This window comes from Fundulus heteroclitus, chromosome 19, assembly GCF_011125445.2.
Source record: "Fundulus heteroclitus isolate FHET01 chromosome 19, MU-UCD_Fhet_4.1, whole genome shotgun sequence".
NCBI classification, from domain to species: domain Eukaryota; kingdom Metazoa; phylum Chordata; class Actinopteri; order Cyprinodontiformes; family Fundulidae; genus Fundulus; species Fundulus heteroclitus.
The window spans coordinates 31,877,984-31,898,744 of record NC_046379.1 but is presented as its reverse complement, the minus strand read 5'-3'; the positions used below and the strand labels follow the sequence as shown (position 1 = coordinate 31,898,744).

Here is a 20,761-nt window from a genome sequence, read left to right as displayed (position 1 = left end):
GGCTTCGCCAGAGCTGGGCTCGAACCCCTGCTCTGGGTCCCTGTCACCTGCCACCACAGCGAGCGGTCCCAGAGGGGACACGACGTACAGTGTGAGCAGTCCGGTCTCGTCCGAGCGTCGCGCCGCACAGATCGTGAGCGGTGAACTTTTAAACCCCGCGGTTCCCTCGCACAGTTTGAGATGTATATAAGTACCACGACTGAAAAACTCGTACAGTGTACGCCCGGCTTAAGAGGAATGTCACGTCTGGCTCACATCACAATATCCAACCTAACCTTCACATGCAAACGGGTTCGCAACAAATCTGATGTTTCCAGCATCTCCTTGCATTCGGCTCAGTCCTGCGGCTCATAGGCGAATGTCTCTGTGCCGCCGGTTTACTGAGGACTAGAACATGAACCTTGTTGTTTTCATGTTTGGGACAAGCATAAATTAAATATTATTCTGCTTTATTTTATTTTATTATGATTCAAAGGGAAACCACATTGGGTGGCAACACCCGACGGCCTCAAACCCCACAAAAAAAAAAAAAAAAACGAAATAACCCAAGCACAACACACAACTATATATACAATATTTACATACACCCAGTGAAAAAGATAGAAAAAAGTGAGAAAAATCACTCAAACAGATATTTCTCACGCTCTCCTCCTTCACTCACACTTTACAAGAACAAGGACCAGTTGATCCTCCTCCCAGTAGAGGGCGCTGTTGCAAAACTAGACAAACCACGCTTAAAAGCAAGAAAACATCATGGTGTCATGCAGTCTGGAAATAGCATCTCCCTCTGTGTGATGTGTGCTTTTAGCTGAGTGGAAGCTCTTCATGGAGTCAGTCCAGGTCCAGAAACGGCTTGCTGACTTTTCTCTGGAGGCTCACGGTAAGGATCTGCTCTCTGCTGCAGTTTACGAACAGCAACCAGAGACTGGCTGCTCCAACTGTAACTCAACCTTTCTACTGATTCTTTAACCGCGTGCGTGTGTTTACTTAGAAAACAATACAAATAAAAACATGGATTTAGAAAGCAATAGAGCATGGCTGCTTAAAAGCCACATAAACACTTTGACATACATGGACTGGGTTAGTCTACCCTGAATAAATGTTCCAAAAACACGGTTTGTGATTTGTCAAATCTTCTTTTAGTCTGTAAAATAAGAACAAAAATACATTTTCTTCTCTTGATTGCTCTCCTCTGGTGAACCATCCCTCTGTATATCCTGGCATATCCCCTTTCAGGAAGATTGAGCTCCTCTGCCAAACTGTCCATCACTGTTACAAAGAGGCTCAGAGCTGATCACAGATTTAATCCCACCTCCACCTTGAAGACTTTTGTTACTCATACCTCACACCTCACCACTGTCTTACCATCCCTGTGCACGTCCTACACCACCCTCACAGACTTCCCTTTAGCATCAGGCCCCCACATGCAGTACCACAGTACCTCTGTTGGCTGCCTAATGTATGCTTTCAGTGGATTCTCTACCTCACATGCTCATAATATGCTTCATCAACTGCTCCACAAGGAAAAACATTTTTATAACAACTTTGAGGTTTTCACACATGCTCACTAATATTTATTATTATTTAAACTTTGGAGGTGCTAAGGGGAAAAAACTTAAAGGTCTGACCTGATGATGCAACTTTGATAGATTTGTTTCCATGGACTAAAATGTATGATTAATGATCTGCTTGACTGGATTATCTGTTTGAATCAAACTGCAAAGTAGAAGTTAAGATTATTGTCATTCAGTGCATCAGGGCATCTGTCGCTAACCTTTGTCTGGTTTTTATTAAAGGTGCATAGCCACTTTATTTGACATCTTTTTTTTAAGCTTTATGTCAGTAGCTCACTCTGGTTGCATACAAAGTTTTTATGAAAGATTATCACGTCCTGCTGGCGTATTAGTTGTTATTTGGGCGTTTTAAGCTTTGTTTTTGCACAATTTGTGAGTAAATAAAGACCTTCCTGTTTATTCATAGTAACAACGGAAGTACGACACTGCATGTATGCAGTAAGCAGCTAATAGCTGTTAGCATCTCCCAGCGAACTGTGAAAACAATGAAGAAAGGCTCAAGATCTAGTGGGGAAAAAAAACACAAAAAATATATAATTCCAAGAGGGAAAAGACTGGAATAGCGCTGGAAAAACAGTATGAACGTTTGTGTTCACTGAAGCTAAAGCTGCCGAGGTTCAGACTGTAGAGTTGAATGATGTGAGTAAACGTCCTTATTAATACTGTGATAATAATAATAATAGCAATGCTCTTCTTAGCCTCTACAGTCTTAAATACAAACAATATTATAAATAAATCGGTTGCTTGATTGGTTTTTACCTTGATTCTGTGACCCTGTTTCCGCTTATGAACAGGAATCTTCTTTCTCCTTAATTATCTGATATGAGGCTCTTAGAGTTGCTGTAGATCGGTTTATTTAATTAATAATGGTTGGTCTTTGATCACTCCGAGCTGCTGCTTTACCGCAAGGCATTTCAGGGTGTCAGGCTCGGTCCGGCATTATTTAGTACTGATTTATTATTCACCATATGGCTTTCTGATAATGCTGCAGTACTGCCAGTAGATGGCGCCACATCTGTTTATATCTGCTCATTGTACTCGTTGCTGGGGTTCCATCTAGGCTAAATAAGGACTAGCAAAACACTATCAGGATTGACTCTTGGAGTGTATAGCCTTATCATGATCAACTGGATTTTGGTCTTTTTGGTATAGGCATATAACGTGGCTACATACCTTTAAATTTAAAAGCATTTGAGCACATGCTGTTGGTTGATGCATTTAAAGACAAAACAAGGTGGGACTTCTTAGCTTTGATGCATTTAATAAAGTTTTTTAAAAAAAAACATATTTCTGGTGCTTAAGCTGCCAATTAAGGAGAAATTGGTTGAATCGGATCTCAAGCCAATTGCTGGATGCATCTCTGGTTTTCTCCATGTTCTGAGCCAGATGTTTTTTCATTGTTGGCATAATAAGTCACTCATATCTTGCAATGGTTGTAGGCTGTTTTCTCCTGCATCAGTAATTGATTGCTGATCATCCACCAGATCTTTACCTGAACAAGTCTGTGCCCCACTTGGACGGACCACCTAAGCCGCTGCAATTCTATCGCGATTGGATTGCTCCAAACAAGCCCTGCATCATCCACAATGCTTACAGCCATTGGCCAGCTCTGTCCAGGTGGACACCAAAATACCTCAGGTAAGGAGGATCTGTCCACCTACACAATTTAATCCGTCTTTCATGTCACTTTCCTGTCTCTCACTACACTCCACACATAGTAGTAGCAGTTAGCGCTCCATAAAAGACAATTTTTAATAGCTGTGCTGCTTTCTTCTTACATTATTTTTTTCTTGGTATGGTGTGGTCCTAATAATGTCAGCTCCCATTGCTCAGCTTTCAAATAATATCAAAGAGAAACACTGACCAGTATCCGCGTTTTTTATTTTTTGAAGGGTTTTTTAACTAAACTTTATTGAACACTTCTAGAAACAGTTACATTCACCATTACTACGCTTTGCGGTCTTGAACCGTTCAGACAGAAGTCTGATGGCGGTCGCGTTTAATAGTAGTATGAATGGCCACCCGAAAGAAATTCGATTTCAACAAAAAAAATAAGAATTGAGCATCAGGACCTACAGTGTGAACATAGCCTAAAGTGGCATATTAGCCAGTAATGATGATGGGCCAGGACATTTTGCTACCTGAAACCACTTTTCCTCCTAATTCTTTTTTGCAGGGACATCCAGCAGTGCTGCATCCATCACACAGCATTACGCACAATGCTCACCACGGTATTTAAATGTTCACAGCAATCGGTGCGATTAGCTCACCTTGTCACAATGATCTGTTAACTTGTGGAACACGTCACCCTGGTGATTATCTGGGAGAGGAATGCGATGGTCTGCAACTAAAACTGATGAAATGTGGTGCAGACTTTGATTTCAAAATTAATTTGGCTTATGGGCATTTTAATTAATTTGAAAGGTCCTTATGTATAGTTGTAACTCACCAGTGCAAGCATGAATAACACTAGGGTTCTGAATGCTTAGGATCAAGTCAATCTATGATTAATGTCTTATATGGAGTGAAATTGATAGTCTGAGGGGAATCATCATGCAGTTGGGCTGCAATACACCACTTTACCATCTGCGTGGCCAGTTTCTCCCAACTCCAAAATAAGCGTACACAGGCATCAGAGTTGCCGTGAGGGACTGCACGTTTTCCTCTCAACTTTGTTTTTTAATAGAAGACATCCTTTGCGTTGAAAGTGACATACGCAAGTTTCACGGCCTGTTTTGTGTGTACGCAAGCTTTATAAATGAGGCCCCTGATCAATAAGAGTCTGTTGAGTTGGTCATTCTACTTGGCCCTTCAATTGTTTGATTGAGATCATATTTGCTTACAGTTGAATTTAGCTGATCCCTCTTTGTTTAGATCTACAAAAAAGATAATTTCATTTTTGTTATTGCAATTTTTGAAAAGACCATTTAACTCATTATACAATTCAAATAGAAAATAATACTTTATTAATCCCAAAGGGAAATTAAGTGCTGGTGTAACTCATGGGGGTTCCTATAAGGAGTTGTAGATGCTGATGGCTGCAGGCAGGAAGGATCTGTCTGAAGACACTCTGATGTTGTACAACCGTTTAAAACACACTATTTGTATTAGGAGGCCTATACATTCCTATCACACTGAATGACATTTGATCTGCAAGGTCTAGTTTAAGCACAATACATTCCATTAATTGTCTGATAATAGGATTTCCTTACAATGAATCTTTTCTTTGACATATAATAGCACCCCCCACGCCCTTTCTTCCCTGTCTTTCATTGTAAAACAGTAGGATATTTACTTAGCCTGCTGTCTGCAGGGAGAAGATCGGGTCAAAGGTGATCAGCGTGGCAGTGACTCCTAACGGCTATGCTGATGCTGTGGTGGGGGATCGTTTTGTCATGCCTGAGGAACGACAGATGAGCTTTTCTTCTGTGCTCGACATAATAGAAGGAATGGTGAGGCAGCGTAGTACCTGCTTCAGGATGCTGTATAGCTGCATGGGTGACTTCTGTTCTGACTCTCTGCTGGACTGAGTGTGTTCCAGGTGCAGAAAAATGGAGTGTTTTACGTCCAGAAGCAGTGTTCCAACCTGCTGCAGGAGCTGCCTGAGCTGGTGGACGACCTGGAGCCTCATGTTCCCTGGATGAGCACAGCACTCGGTAAGTTCATATCTTATATACAGTGTAAATAATAAAAGTCAGTTAGGAGCGCCCAAAATGTTAGCTTAGATGTTACATGCCCAGACTTTGGATCGCATTTTGCTCTGAAGCATCAATACATCATTACCTACAGCTCCAGCATCAAGCCACTAGAGGATCTCACTTGATACTTGACACCATGGACGACAATTTTAAATTTATTTAATGCCTATAAGTACATTATTATCACACAACAACACAATCCGAGTGGATCTAAGTCCAACCGCGCAGATGCACTCCGCTTTACTAACACTCTCAGTGGAATAGGGTGCCTGACAGAAAGCCTGGTGCAGCCGCAACACGGCGCTCCCGCACCACTTCCACATTCTGTGGAACCCTGGGGTTATTGCACTTTTTTATATTTGATCTTTCAAAACCTTGATTTGTTGCAGAGCCAGTATGCTTAATTTGTGCTGATCATATAAAGCAATGCTTTGGGTTTTATTTATCATACTTGCCGGTAGAGAGGAGTTTTTTACAGCCTCAACACTATAATAGCCTTAAAGCAAAAAGAGCTCTGGTATCGGAATAGCGTCGATAACGGCAGATGTCCAAATTCAGGTATCGGAATAGGATTGGAATTGGAAAAAATGTGGATCGGTGCATCCCTAACTAAACAGAAGTGCCCTACTGAAGAGCATGAGATCTGCATTTATAACACTTATACACAAGAAAGACAACGGAAGATCCCCAGCAATGTGGAAATTACTAACTGGTCAATAAACATTGATGCATGCTACCATACTAGAGAAATACCTATCTAGTCTCATACACCCAGATCAAGTGGTTTGGTTATGGTGTGCTCCTCAGCAGATACTGTCAGTAGACTAATACATCTAATATGGCAGGTGAAAGTCAGAGACGCACCCACGGTCGCCCTGTCATTAGATGCTGAGAAAGGGTGGAGTGCGACTATCTGTTTGAGGTACTGATAAGATATAGACTAGGCTCTCAACTGATAGGGTGGAATAAATTACTGTAGGACAAGCCTAGAACATTAGTATTGATAAATGGAAAGATGTCTCAGAGCATTCCTCTATATAGAGGAACAAGACAGGAATGCCCCCTAAGCTCTCTGATTTTTGATGAAGCTCTGGAACCTCTAGCAGCAGTTATGGAACACAGTATGTAAATTAAGGGCATACAAGTAGAACGGAACATAAATTATTTCCATACATAGATGCCAAATTCACAAGAAGCTTTGGCCCATGTATTAATAATGAGAAATTATTTCTGTAATATCTGAAGTTACAAATAAATTGTTGTAAATCCGAAGCAATGACTCTTTCTAAGGCATGCTCGTCATCCGTAAGGGAAACTAGCAATTTAAATGGCTCCCCTCAGGCTTAGAATATTTAGGAATAAAAATTCTACCAGGCTTAAAGAATATAGTGGCGGAAAATCTACTGACCCGTATTCAGAAGGTAGAAAGTGTTTTACAGAATTATAGAAAATTGGGCTGATTGCTAGCTGAGAAGATTAATGTGTTGAATATGATGTCAAGTGAAGTATATAACATATCTCCTACTACTTACCCTTTGTACCACAGTGTTAAAGACACTCAATAAAGCATTAGAATGACACTCAATAAAGCATTAGAATCCTACCTGTGGTCAAATAAAAGACCAGGACAAAATTGTTTGCTGCAAAAGAGGATGGAGGTCTTGCTTTTCCAAATGTTGAATGCTACCACTATGCCTCTTCGTTGAATCAATTATCTAAACTAAACTCCAAGACAGGGGAAGTTCTAGGATGGGTTGAAATCAAGCAAGTCCTCACAGAACCTATTCCTACAGAGGCTTTTATATCCCAGATAGGAAGAGGCACCCTAACAAAAACCCACTATTGTTAGATCAGATTATAGGGGAAAAGTACTAACCTGACTCTCGCCAGATGGATGTAGTTCCGCCAAGCTCCACACGTCTCCACACAACCATCTGGAATCGCTCCATTGGAGATGTATTTCTGAAGGAGGGGCCTTATCAAATATCCTTGCATATGATTGGATGAACCACTTGTGTGTCATCTTTACTGATGTGCTACTTCAGCTACTCACATCGAAACCAACCCGTGACGCTGACAAGAGTAACTCAGGGAAAACCAAAACAGAACAGCCACCACCATGGATATAGCACTATGTCAGTAAATGACCGATGTCGGTGTTCTTTTAAAGAATTACCCGTATTTTTTGGACCATAAGGTGCATTAGATAGTCTTCCCATACCATTCCGCCCCTCCACGGACACACATACTACCTGAGCGGGAGAGCTATCCGTCTCTCTCGGGAGGACGGTTTTTAAGTACAGTATCGCGGACTTTTGCTCACAGCAAAATTATTTTTATGTAAGTTGAAGCAAAGCTATAAGCGCTAAGCAGTTGCGAAAGCGAGCACACACACACACACACAGTGGCGAAAGAGTTTAAAATTAACTCAAAACGGCGAAAAACATCCAGACAAGATTTTCACATTTAATATCTTTTATGTGCAGATATCCCCCACTATCTTTAGGGTGACTTTCAGCCGCGACGAACATGATCCTGTCAGCGGGAAGTCGGTATGGTCGAGTAATAACGCAGTCGCAGCAGCCGTAACACTGCAGTGTTCCCGGCCAGGCTCGCCTGTTGCGGGTCTCTGCTGCTCCTGACAAGTCCGAGCAGAATTAAAATTGGTTTATAATGCTGATGACCTGACTGCACAGATCAAGTTTGCAGGTGTACTTTCTCACCTAAAATCATCTTAAAACAACTGTTTGTGATAAATTATGGTTATAAAATTTATTATAAAACTCCTCATCTCCTTACTCCACCCTTAAGGTGGACAGTTTTTCTTACTGCACGCAACGCCGTCCCCTCAACAAGCCCAGAGAAAGCAGAGAAGTACTGGGTCGGTTGGGGGACCAATGCCCCAGCAAAGTAAAGCATGAGTAAAGGAAATTTGTCAGGTAAATATGTATGGAAACGCTACCCATGATTTGCAAAGCCCCAGGCTTTTAAGTGGCAATGGAGAAGGGGCCATTGTTGCCGCTTGCATCCTTGCTTCTCAGATGCGTCATATCTACAAAAATCCCGCCCAACGATCGTGATTGGCCTGTCCATTTTATGGGGTATTGAAATCCCTCACAATGGCAGCAAGTCCAGATGGATGTGTGAAGTTCGGTGGAACTACATCCATCTGGCAAGAGTTGGGTTAGAAAATTTCATCCTTACCAAAAAGTCGCCTATTTGGAGTAATAAGTTAGCAAAAGTTGCGAGAAAGACATTATACATGGATTAAAGCAGGTATAGTTTACATTGAGGGTATATTTGAGAGCTATAACTTCATACCATTTTGTCAGCTAAGGGTAAAATATGGGATACGTACTTGTAGCTGAGGAGCTGTATCACATCCCTGTAGCAACCACGACTTTGATTGAGATATTCAGGAGCAAGTGACCAATTAGAGGAGGGTCTTCTAGATTTTACAACCATTTGAGAAAGTCAAGCCCACCTAAACTCAAGGGAATTAACAAAGCTTTGGAGAAACATATGCAGAAGGAGATAACGGATCAGACTCATACTCATAAGATATCTAGGGAGATGCAGACCAGATCTATCCACAGAGGGTACTGGGTTCCCTGTATAATAGCTTGGGATGTTGGCAACAGATTTATGCTGAAATGCAAGAGGAAAAGAGGCGCATTCTTACATATGCTGTATGAATGTGAAATTCAAGTTTTTTTTTTTTTTTTATAATATACTGAAAAGCATCTGATCTATAGTATTAATTCTTAAGGCCAAATGGGGCATACGCAGATGTCATAGTGGAACCAGTTGGTATGTGAGGACTTCCACTCACTATGTTATGATGTGACCCCAGTCAAACTCCATCTGGGTAATTCTGTCTAACAAGTTCACCAGGCATCCTCGGTTTCCACTGACCTTCATTTACTCAATGGACCACTAGATGATCCAACACCACCATCACTTACCCCCTATGCTGGTTAGTTAGTGCTAGCTGTCAGCTCATTATAAATGTCTTCTTTTAAATAGCCATCACTGGTCTGCATGAGGACCAAATTACATCCAAATCAGTTCTTTCCTTCTGGGTTCCCTTTATCAGTAGCTGTATGGTTTTCTAAGCATCTAAAACATTGAATTACAAGTCACGTATCTGCTTTTTTTCTCTTAGGAAAGTCACCAGACGCAGTGAATTTTTGGCTCGGAGAAGCAAAAGCTATCACATCCAGTAAGATCTTAGTTTCACTTTCATGACTGCCCAAACATGTTTGTTATTAGTGTGAAAAATATAGCAAAGCAGTGCAGAGCTTTATGATGCTATAATTTATTCTGAAACATAAATCTAAATTTTTAAAGACTTCTTTACATATAATACATATAGAAGCTGTTATATAAAAGTTGAACTGTTTACATGTAAGAGCAAAGTTTTTGACAAATGCTAGAATGACTTTTTGTGTGAGCAGTCCGTGTTATAATGGCATCTACCTGGACAAAGCAGATCAATATTTAAGAGCAGAAAAATTGTAAAGCCGCCGGACAGACACTGTTTTCTGCACTCAGCTGTTCTGGGTTTTGTCTTTCAGTGCACAAAGATCCCTATGAGAATCTGTACTGTGTCATTTCTGGAGAAAAACACTTCATCTTGCTGCCGCCCACTGACCGACCCTTCATCCCTTATGGTAACCACAGAAGTCATCAGGTTTCTTTTTGTAACCCATAGTTAGAACTGTTTTTCTCACCAAATAAGTCCAACAACCCTCTTATTAACCATTTTAGCAAACACATTTCAATTCAATTCAATTTTATTTATATAGCGCCAAATCATGAAACATGTCATCTCAAACACTGTACATCCACTGTAGTTACCAGCGGATTTTCCTCGCCAGCAGTGATTAGTTTGTGGAAACATGTTGAATTAAAGGTTAATCACTACATTATCAGAAAGACAAACATTTTCAACACCTCTAAGGAATTGTTGTGGCTGAGCCAAGGAACCACAGCAGTTTCTTTCAGGAAGACCTGTTGTGCTATTACACACTGTTTACAGTTATTTAATGTTTAATAAATAACTCTCTCTCTGTCTGTTAGGTATTGTCCAGTGAATATCAGCCCAAGAGCTGATATCAGGACAATAGTTGAAAGGAATGATTCGAGCACAGGCGTTCTCATAACAGCAAATTCTGCACACATATAGAATAAATGAGTGACAACTTCTCTCTAAGTTCAAGAATTTATTAACAGAAATAAAATGAACATCCAGAGAACTTCACTATAGAATGCAGTTTATCTGAATTAACACTATATTTCAACAAATCCTCTCTACTAGGCTAGTGAAACTTAACTAAAACTACTAAGCAAAATGAAGATGAAAGAAGCTAAGGAACTATGTACACACAAAACAAACAAGACAAAATAAAATAGTTGATCATCATCAAAATAATTCAGTGAATCGTGGTTCACTGTAGATCTAGGTTAAAGAACCAAAGTTCATCTTAAAGAATGTGGAATGAGGTTAAATTAGCTTAACTAATTCAGAACGTTTGGTATGCGTTTAAACACATTTACAATGTAAATCCTGAGTTAATAAAATAAATGATAAAATAACATTTTAAAGAATGATTTGCTCAGTAAAATCAGTATATTTAGAACGCTTTATTTTATTAATGCGATTATACCTCTGGGAATCCAGGGGTCGCTGTAGCGATCGGTCGCTAAAATTGGTTAAACCTAAAGTTATAGGAAAACACCATTAAATCGACATTAATGTTCCATATTAATGCAGTGATAACGATCATAGCACTATCCAGTGATGGTGGAGTGAAACGAAGCAAACCTTATGTTTGAAACGAACTGTATTTGCATGTCTGGGAAGAGCAAATGTTATCTGGAAGCTAATAGCATTATGCTAGCAGACGTTCGGCGCTAATTTTAAAAAGCTTCAGCTTTATTCTAGTCGTAGAATGAGCGGACCGGAAAACACAAACATCAATATCCCATCAATGTATAAAGACCTTTGTGCCGATAATGTTTGTTATAACCGTAAAAACACACTCGAATTACATCAGCATGGCATTGTTTCGAAGAAGCTGGCGGGAGCTATGCGGAAACGTGGTGGTTGGAGCAGGCGGCTCCGGTTCATAGTTGAGTCTTTGACCGGGTTGCAGCGGGCGATTTGAGCTCAGCTTTTGCTCTCAGCTTGGGGAAATGGGTCCTGTGCCGGCTGCAGGCAGGAGGCTGCTCCGCGCTGTCTGGAGTCAGCTTCCTGCAGCAACTGAGAAAAGAAAAAAACATAAGGCTGGTCTCGACATAAACCGATTGTTTACTCCGGCGTCTGGTTACGCAGAAGTTAGACTGTAAACTTAGCTTAGATCCAGCCGGTAGTTCTCCAAACCCAGTCAGATCCTCCACTCCACCAGGACGATGACAGTCCCTCCCCCCAAAAACAGACAACAGAGACAGTCCTGTAATCTTTTTGTGCTAACAATCCACCTGATGTAACCAGGCAATGGTCTTTTGCAGTAACCATGGTAACCATCTCTGTCAGGTCTGTACCAGTCCGCTGTTTACCAAGAGCAAGATAGTGGTGAATTTAACGTCATCGACAACACAGACTCTCAAAAGGTGCGTTTTGGTGCTCATCTGATCTCATCGCTCTGCTGGAAGCGCGGAAGGTGAACTTAACCTCACCTGCTCTCTTTGCTCTAGGTTCCTTGGATTCCTCTGGACCCTTTGAACCCAGACTTGGAGCGCTTCCCACAGTACCGGTTGGCCCAGCCACTTTGCTGCACGGTGAAAGCTGGAGAGATGCTGTACCTGCCATCTCTGTGGTTCCACCATGTGCAGCAGTCCCACGGCTGTATCGCAGGTACAGATGCATCATGTCTTCTTTTAAAATGACGACACACACCACACATTACAACAGGAACAGTGCTATGAAAAAGTATTTTCTCCTTACAGATTTATTCTGTTTTTGTTTGTCTGACACTTTAAATGTTTCAGGTATTCAACAAAATTTTAATATCAGAGTGTATTAAAGGAAAAAGCAACCCAAACCAACCTGGCCATAAGCGAGAAAGTAATTGCCTCCTGGATCTAATAATTAGTTGTGCCACCTTCGTGGCAGTAAGTACTATCAAGCATCAAGAGCTTTTGGTAACTGGCAAGGAGACTTCTGGCCCACTCTTTAGTGATAAGTTTTATTAGTTCAGCTGTACTGCAAGTTTTTTAATCACACTTAAAGTTATGCCATTGTCAGACTTGAGTGTGGACTTTGATTAGGCCCCTCCAAAACTATTTGAACCACTCAGAGGTGGACTTTCTTTTTGCTTTGGACCATTGTCCTGCTGCATAAGCCAGGTACACTAGAGCTGAGGGTCACAAAGTGATGGCCAAAGATTCTCCTTTGCGATATTGTGCTTGAGAGCAGCATCCAGGGTTCCATCAAGTACAGTTGGCCAGGTCCTGAAGCAGCAGAGCAGCCCGAGACCATCACACTGCCACTCCTGTTTCACCGTTTTAGTTCTATACCAGATGTAACCGGACGTACACATTCCATAAAGTTCCACTCTTTTCTCTTCAATTCACAGAATGTCATCCTGACAGTCTTAGGGATCATCAAGTAACTCTTTGGTAAATGTGTGATGGGCTTTGTGTTCTTTTTGCTCAGCAGTGGTTCTGGCCTTGGAACTGTCCCCTGCCATTTTTGTGATAAGTCTCTCTTTCTGTTTGTTCAGTTATGACCTCTGCTGACCTTAAAGGTATAGTCGGCAATTTTTCTGGAAATGTAGGTAAGAAAAGCCTGAGTCCCTTTTTGAATTACTGCGCATGAGGAAGACCATCCTACCTGCTCTTCTCCTCCTCAGGGGGATCACGTTATTTCTTTCTTCTGAGTCCTTCTTTGTCTTCTCATGGAATGAGCATGCACATTGCCAATGGGTGAGCGCCTCACAGCGATTGGCATGTGGGACAAAGAGAACATGATCCCCCCCTGCAACTTGAAGACAAAAAATTGTCCTTATATACCTTTATATAAGCAGGTTGATCTGCTGAGCTTTAGAAGTTGTTCAGTGTTCTTCTCTGACACCCTCGATGACCTGTCAGCTCACTCATGAAGTAATTTGGTAGGCCAAGCACTGTTGGGATGGTTCTCCACTCTTCTTTGTTTTCTCCATTGGAAGATAATAGTTCTCTGTGTGGTTCCCTGTAGTTCCACAGCCATATAAATCACTTTGTGACCCTTTCCAGACTGATAAAGGTCACGTGCCATGGCATGATGTGTTACTTTCTGAAATGTTTTATCCTACTACATACTGTCTTGAAGGTTGTATTGAAGTGATTTCTAGATTCTATATAAGCAGTACCTGCTTGTATAGAGTATACAGTACCTCAGACCTGCATGTGGCTTGTGAAATTCAACCAAAAAATTGGGTTAATTTGTGATTTAAGAAGCTTGACAATTATATGTTCAATAGGGCTAAGTTGGTTTGGATAGCTTTCGGAATTACTATTTTAAAATTTTGTTTAGTGTTTACTTATTTTCTCAGGTTATCTTTGTCTCATATAAATTTATTTTGATGATTTGGAATATTTAAGTTGGACAAAAAGCAAAAACAAAGGTAATGGCTACTATGCTATACTATTTATTTATTTTTTGTCTAAAACATACCTGACATGTTTCGACGGTAACTTCTGCCTGCGTCAGAGGTGTTGTCAGCTGCTGTTCATGGAGGCAGTGTTGGCCTGTCAGTTATATTGCATCTGTACCTGAGCACTACTGACCAACCCGATGGAAACATTAACGTCAATGATATTTTGGAGAAGGTAAAATCAAGACATACACAGCAGATCACAGTTTACCTCATCACCAATGGATTACACAAATCAAATTCACACAAGGAAGAAACAAATCAATATTTTTTTTGGACATTAACAGTACCCATACTGATGAAGGAGGTATAAAAAAATCTAAATTCATAGGAAACCAGCACACACCGACCAATACTCACTATGGAAATCAGAACATGCCACTGCACACAAGATGTCATTAGTAAGAACCATACATGAAAGAACAAAACTCGTAACAGATGAGTAAGACTGTAAGACTGAGTAAGAGTTGGAGAAATATATCCAGGACGCATTGAGAAGATGTCAGTACCCACAATGGGTAAGAAAAAAAGGACGACAACAGGTGAAATGGAGAGAGCATAAAGAAAAAACTAAAAAGAATCTAGAAGAAAAGACAGAAAATAAGGGAGTAGTCACATTACCATAAATCAGGGGCGTCACAGAACGCATTCAAAGTACAGTGAATCAACATTGCATCAGCACCCTGGTTAATCTGCACAAAAAAAAAAAGGCATCTCCTAGTTCACCCCAAAGATAAAATCTACCAAAACAATAAATGCAACGTCATTTGAAATACCATATCACTCATGCAATAAAACATATATAGGAGAAACAGGACAAACCTTCAACACACGAAAAAAATAACAAAAAAACAACAAAAAGATTGTGAAAAGGTAGCTGTAAAATGACTAATATGATCAAGAAAGAAACAAGAAAACATGAGAGCAGCAATAACTGATCACTGGAAATGTGACAATCATATTATGGAATGGGACCCGGCCAAAGTCACCCACATGGAAAACAATAGACACCAGTGTTGGATGATGGGGGCAGTGGAGATCAGGAAACGAGCCTAGGGATCAGGGGTGTAACAACCTGTTTTCAGAGCGGTATATCCAGTGTCATAGATTGATATTCAGTGCTTTTTTTTAGGCAGCCTTTCTAAGATGCTCTGCCAATGTGACGTCATATTGCGCTATGAGCTCAAGGATAACCAGAAACTTCCATCATCTGGACCTCTCTCTTCCAAATGATTATCTATGGGGGGGGGGTTCCCAAAAGAACACAGCGAAAAGGTCTTCAGCAGAAATTCAAACCATACCAGACATCTATATGTTTTTTTTCTGGCCTCACTAGTTTAATTATTCCTCCCTGATGTCATCACTGGTCTCCTCTATACCAGAAGCCATCATCAATTTCACCCCTTTTTCCTGTGTTCTTCTCTGCTAAGTCATGTGGTCAAACAAGCAATTATTTAATAGCTTTAAATAAGTTAGACATCTTGCTAGTCACTTTTTTGATATAAATACGTATTAAAAATAAATCATTTGGTATTAAGTAGCTGTTCCTATACTTCTAATATTAGACCAACTTGTCTTCTCCTGTCTGCTTCAGTTCTCTCTCTTCATCATTTCTTTCTCTCCTTCCTCACAGCTGAATTACATGAACTTTGTGTTTAATGTGTCAAACCACATTTGAACATCAGAAAATGTTAATTTTAAATTATATAGTTGTTAGACTTCAGTCACTGATCTATAGTTATTTATATATATATATATATATATATATATATATATATATATATATATATATATATATATTCATTTAATTTTATTTTATTTAATTTTATTTTATTTATATAGCGCCAATTCATGAAACATGTCATCTTGAGGCACTTTACAAAGTCAAAATCAATCATATTATACAGATTGGTCAAAAAAAAAAAAAAAAAAAAAATATATATATATATATATATGTGTGTTTGTATATCTGCATATCTGGAGCATGTAACGAAAGTAATTTCTTTCTGGGATTATTAAAGTATCTCTGATTCTGATTCTGACACTGCATCTGAACAGACTTATCACAACATCACTGTAGTATCCTAATGAAGTTCAGCCAATATCAAAAATGTATCTGTTTTATCTAGTTAAACAAATGACTGTGGACAACAAAATAATCACAGACACGATCCTTTAATAGTGAACCTTTAATAGTCTATTCTATTATAAATATACTGATAACTACACATAAACTGAATATTTACAAGCCTCCTCTGGATACACTGACAAACTTACCTGCTGTCTTCCAACCACTTTGAAAACCTTTTTTTTTCTCATCCCTGTAACATTGTTTTCCTTCTCTTTTTTTGCGTCTTCATTTTTGGCTCCCAATGACAACACAATTTCAATGAACACAATTGCGTTCCAGCGTGTTCTTGAGGGGGCGCGCACTGTAACGGTTGGTGTGTGCACGTGTATGATTTGATTGAATTTGACTTTGTAAAGTGCCTTGAGATGACATGTATCATGAATAGGCACTATATAAATAAAATTTTATTGAATTGAATTGCACACGAAAGGGTGTAGAGAGGAATGTGAAAGAAGGGGAGGTGAAGAGATTAATCACTGTCTAAGTGATTATGACTCTTAATCACTGACATTCATCTGTTAACATTTAGTTATGTTTTTTAAAATGTAGGTGGAATTGATTTTCTTTTGAGATGTGGCTTCGACTACAATACCAATACATAAACCCATCAAACTCTCAGATTTTCATTAACAGGGCCTGCTCTATTGGAAACTCCTGTATAAACATAATTTCACACCACATAATACCCCAGGAACAACAGACGTATTCTGTTGAATAGAAAATCAATGTTTCTAAAGGACTTGTTAGTGAAGGGTATTTGGTCCATTTCACATTTCATGAACAATAATGGTGATGTATTATTATTCGAGTAATTTTGTTTGAAATTAAATTTTGTTTTTAATGTTAAGGTTTGCACTTACTGGCCACTTTATTGGGTACACTAGTACCGGGTTGGACCCCCTTTTCCCTTCAGAACTGCCTTAATGCTTCGTGGCATAGATTCAACAAGGTACTGTAAATATTCCTCAGAAAGTTTGGTCCATATTGACATGATGGCATCACACAGTTGCCGCAGATTTGTCGGCTGCACATCCATGATGCGAATCTCCCGTTCCACCACATCCCAAAGATGCTCTATTGGATTGAGATCTGGTGACTGTGGAGGCCATTTGAGTACAGCGAACTCATTGTCATGTTCAAGAAACCAGTCTGAGATGATTCCAGCTTTATGACATGGCACATTATCCTGCTGAAAGTAGCCATCAGAAGTTGGGTACATTGTGGTCATAAAGGGATGGACATGGTCAGCAACAATACTCAGGTAGGCTGTGGCGTTGACATGATGCTCAATTGGTACTAAGGTCCCCAAAGTGTGCCATGAAAATATCCCCCACATCATTACACCACCACCACCAGGCTGAACCATTGATACAGGCAGGATGGATTTCATGTTGTTGATGCCAAATTCTGACCCTACCATCCGAATGTCGCAGCAGGAATAGAGACTCATCAGACCAGGCAATGTTTTTCCAATCTTCTACTGTCCAATTTTGGTGAGCCTGTGTGAATTGTAGCCTCAGTTTCCTGTTCTTACCTGACAGGAGTGGCACCCAGTGTGGTCTTCTGCTGCTGTAGTCCACCCATGTCAAGGTTTGGCGTGTTCTGCATACCTTGGTTGTAACGAGTGCTTATTTGAGTTACTGTTGCCTTTCTATCGGCTCGAACCAGTCTAGCCATTCTCCTCTGATCTCTGGCATCAACAAGGCAATTGCGCCCACGGATAACTGTTCTATCTATATTCCGTCTTTTTCGTACCATTCTCTGTAAACCCTAGAGATAGTTGTGCGTGAAAGCAGTTTCTGAAATACTCAGACCAGCCCGCCTGGGACCAACAACCATGCCACGTTCAAAGTCACTCAAACACCTTTCGTCCCCATTCTGATGCTTAGTTTGAACTCCAGCAGATCGTCTTGACCATGTCTACATACCTAAATGCATGAAGTTGCTGCCATGTGATTAGCTGATTCGAAATTTGCATTAACGAGCAGTTGGACAAGTGTACCTAATACAGTGGCCGGTGAATGGATAATAAGTTGATAAAAGCAATGCCATTTGTTATTCCAAAACTTCCCCTACTTTAAGGCAACTGTATATAGAAGAAATAGACTTTTAAAGATAAAATAAAATGACAAACAAGTTCACTCGGAGAGGTTTACTGAAGGAGCCGTATCCTGGTCAGATTAAACAGCAATATATTCTTAAAGATTATGACCTGAATATGATTTCTAAAATTAGAACCAAATATATTTCCTTTCCTCTACCTCCCAAAGTAAAGGAAGTTCATTTTAAAATTTTAAATAATGTCTACCCAACTAATGTTTTTTAAAGACTAGATTTAAAGTTATTCTGATGGGTGCTTGTTCTGTCAGGATGTAGAGGAGGATTTAGATAATCTTTTCTTTTAATGTAATATCACACAAGATTTTTGGAGTAGTATGTGGGGTTGGCTCCAGACCTTGGGAATTGAACTGCCAGCTCTGAGTTTAACGATAATTCTATTTGGTACATATCTTCAAAACTCCTAAACAGAATTCTTAGTCAATAATTTAATTTTACAGGGGAAGTTTTTTGTCCATAAATGCAGATTTTTTTTTAAAGTTAAGCTAAAGTTATGTTATCAGATAAATTTCCTAAGTTTATGTGAGTCTCTAAATTTGTTTAAAAGTAAACCTGCCCAGCAACTCTGTACTTTAACAACCTTGATTTGCTGCAGACCTCGATGTTTGTGTTACAGCTTTTACGTTTTTTCTTTAGTTCTCTTTTTATGTACTTTGAACATATACAACTCAACCTCTGTAACCCAGTTGATCCTCTGTAGTAATACTGTTGCCTTGTTTTTGTTTGTATATTGAAGTTCAAAATAAAGGCTTTGAATTTTTTATTTTACTTTCTCCCACCCGGAGCGACATCCTTCAGCAGGGGGCGGTGTCGGCCTGTTGATGTAACTGACAGGTCTCTATGAACACCTGAGGAAGACGGAAGTTAATGTCGAAACTTGTCAGGTTTTCCAGACAAAAAACGATTTCTGACAAGAATCAGAAATACTTTAATAATCCCAGAGGGAAACGGAACAAACTAGTATATTTTAAATACAGGCACCATGAACTTTATTGGAAGGCTACTATACTATTTGTTTGGAAGTCCACATGTTCTCTATGCAGTGAACTATACCAATATTTTAGTGTTGGCTGGTAGATCCTTTCAGGCCCTCGGAAATCAAGTTCTAATTAAAACAGCATTTTTAACAGTTTCCATCTCTGTTAGTCCAGCGGGTTCAACATCTGCACACCTCAACAACAGCAAAGGAATCAGTTCATGAATGTGGTTCATCCTGAAACGAATCCTACAGTTCTGGAACAAAGACAGATGTTTTGTTTCAGTTCACTGTGCAGTTCCTCCGTTCTGAATGTGCTGGTGATGCTGAAATTGGCCCTGAATGTTCAGAAAACAATTTGATGGAGTTCAGAGTAAAACAGTCTTTGATTACAACAAAATGAAATCATGTATGGAGATTACACAGTAGATGAAAGTTGGAAAAAGAGTTAAATAACTTAGACTTGGCATCTTCAGTCTCCCTACACCCACCACATTCCTACTCAGAGCAGATACAGACAGCTGGAAAAGATTTTTCTCAGATACAAACTGAACTCAGCTGGATGAGCCGTAATGAGCCCGATGCTTTATTCCTGAGGAATCTCACTGTGTTCCTTCTGCTCTCTGTTGCAGTGAATTTCTGGTACGATATGGAGTACGACATCAAGTACAACTACTTCCAGCTTCTGGAGGCACTGTCTGAAGTCTCTGCAGGTCCTCCTGACATGGCGGCAGCTTAACGTCACAGCGAGAAATGAGACATGCACAGCTGCAAGAACTTTTTCATGGGGACTTTGGAAAATGGAGCTTATATTTTGATTGTGAATTACTTTGCAGCAGCTCAAACTAATGTATTCAGTGCACCTTTCCAAATGACCGTCGACTTTAAATGACCTTACTTAGGTGTCAGTGAAGGTGTGCATGCTGCTGCTGTTCTAAAACTATCTTGTTCTCTATATTTTTGACAGTAAAGCCCAACTGTTTCACAGCTGCTATCAGACCTGATGAAATTTACTGATGTAAAACTGTAAACTAACCTCAAAGATTTTCCTAAATATATTTTCCTTTTATCTGCAAAGTTGTTGGACATCGTCATTCAGAGGCCAACTCACATTTTAGGGTAAGAATGGTCTTAGATATTTCACAGATAGGAAAAGAATCTACGGTTTGAACCCAATCAGAAGATTCTTCAAACTTGTCTTGAATAAGGGCTATAGATAAACCCATTTTTTAAGTTAAAGTCGATTCCAAGGTTTTACGTTTTAGGATATTAAAAATTACTCTTGAGCACCTCTGGTCTTGGAGCCAATGTTCTCTTTGCCAAGCATGTGGCTATCCTGGATGTTTATCAGGAGTCCTGCTGCCTCTGGTAGTTGCAACCCTGCCTTGCGTTTTGCACTCCGAGGTCACATTCAAATATACTTACACACAGACACCAGACCACTGATCTCTTTCCCTCAGTCTGTGCAGTTGTCACACAGAAGGAATTCTCACTGACCTTATTTTGAGAAAAAAAAACTTTCAATGATTCAATTACTTAAGATCAATATGTCAGGAATGGATGGTTCTGTTGGATTTTTGTTACTCTACATCTACTTAAAATTCCATAATGTTGTGAGATCATTT

The 20,761-nt window shown here is 39.8% G+C and overlaps 1 protein-coding gene across 1 annotated transcript; it reads left to right on the top strand.

Moving 5' to 3' along the window:
• The first annotated feature begins 728 nt into the window (after positions 1-728).
• Positions 729-20,427, top strand: jmjd7 (jumonji domain containing 7). The gene is made up of 9 exons (XM_012879740.3): positions 729-880; positions 3,059-3,212; positions 4,888-5,026; positions 5,116-5,230; positions 9,438-9,494; positions 9,850-9,945; positions 11,811-11,887; positions 11,972-12,131; positions 19,769-20,427. The coding sequence occupies exons 1-9, from the start codon at positions 826-828 to the stop codon at positions 19,873-19,875; spliced, it is 960 nt and encodes a 319-aa protein (XP_012735194.2). The 5' UTR covers positions 729-825; the 3' UTR covers positions 19,876-20,427.
• The last annotated feature ends 334 nt before the right edge of the window (positions 20,428-20,761 follow it).

What these genes read in the sequence shown, in the direction of transcription:
- jmjd7 (XM_012879740.3), top strand. Translation starts at nt 826, where the DNA reads ATGGAGTCAGTCCAGGTCCAGAAACGGCTTGCTGACTTTTCTCTGGAG. An exon ending in TGGACACCAAAATACCTCAG is followed by an intron (nt 3,213 to 4,887) that starts GTAAGGAGGATC and finishes TGCTGTCTGCAG; the next exon opens with GGAGAAGATCGGGTCAAAGG. An exon ending in GTCCCACGGCTGTATCGCAG is followed by an intron (nt 12,132 to 19,768) that starts GTACAGATGCAT and finishes TCTCTGTTGCAG; the next exon opens with TGAATTTCTGGTACGATATG.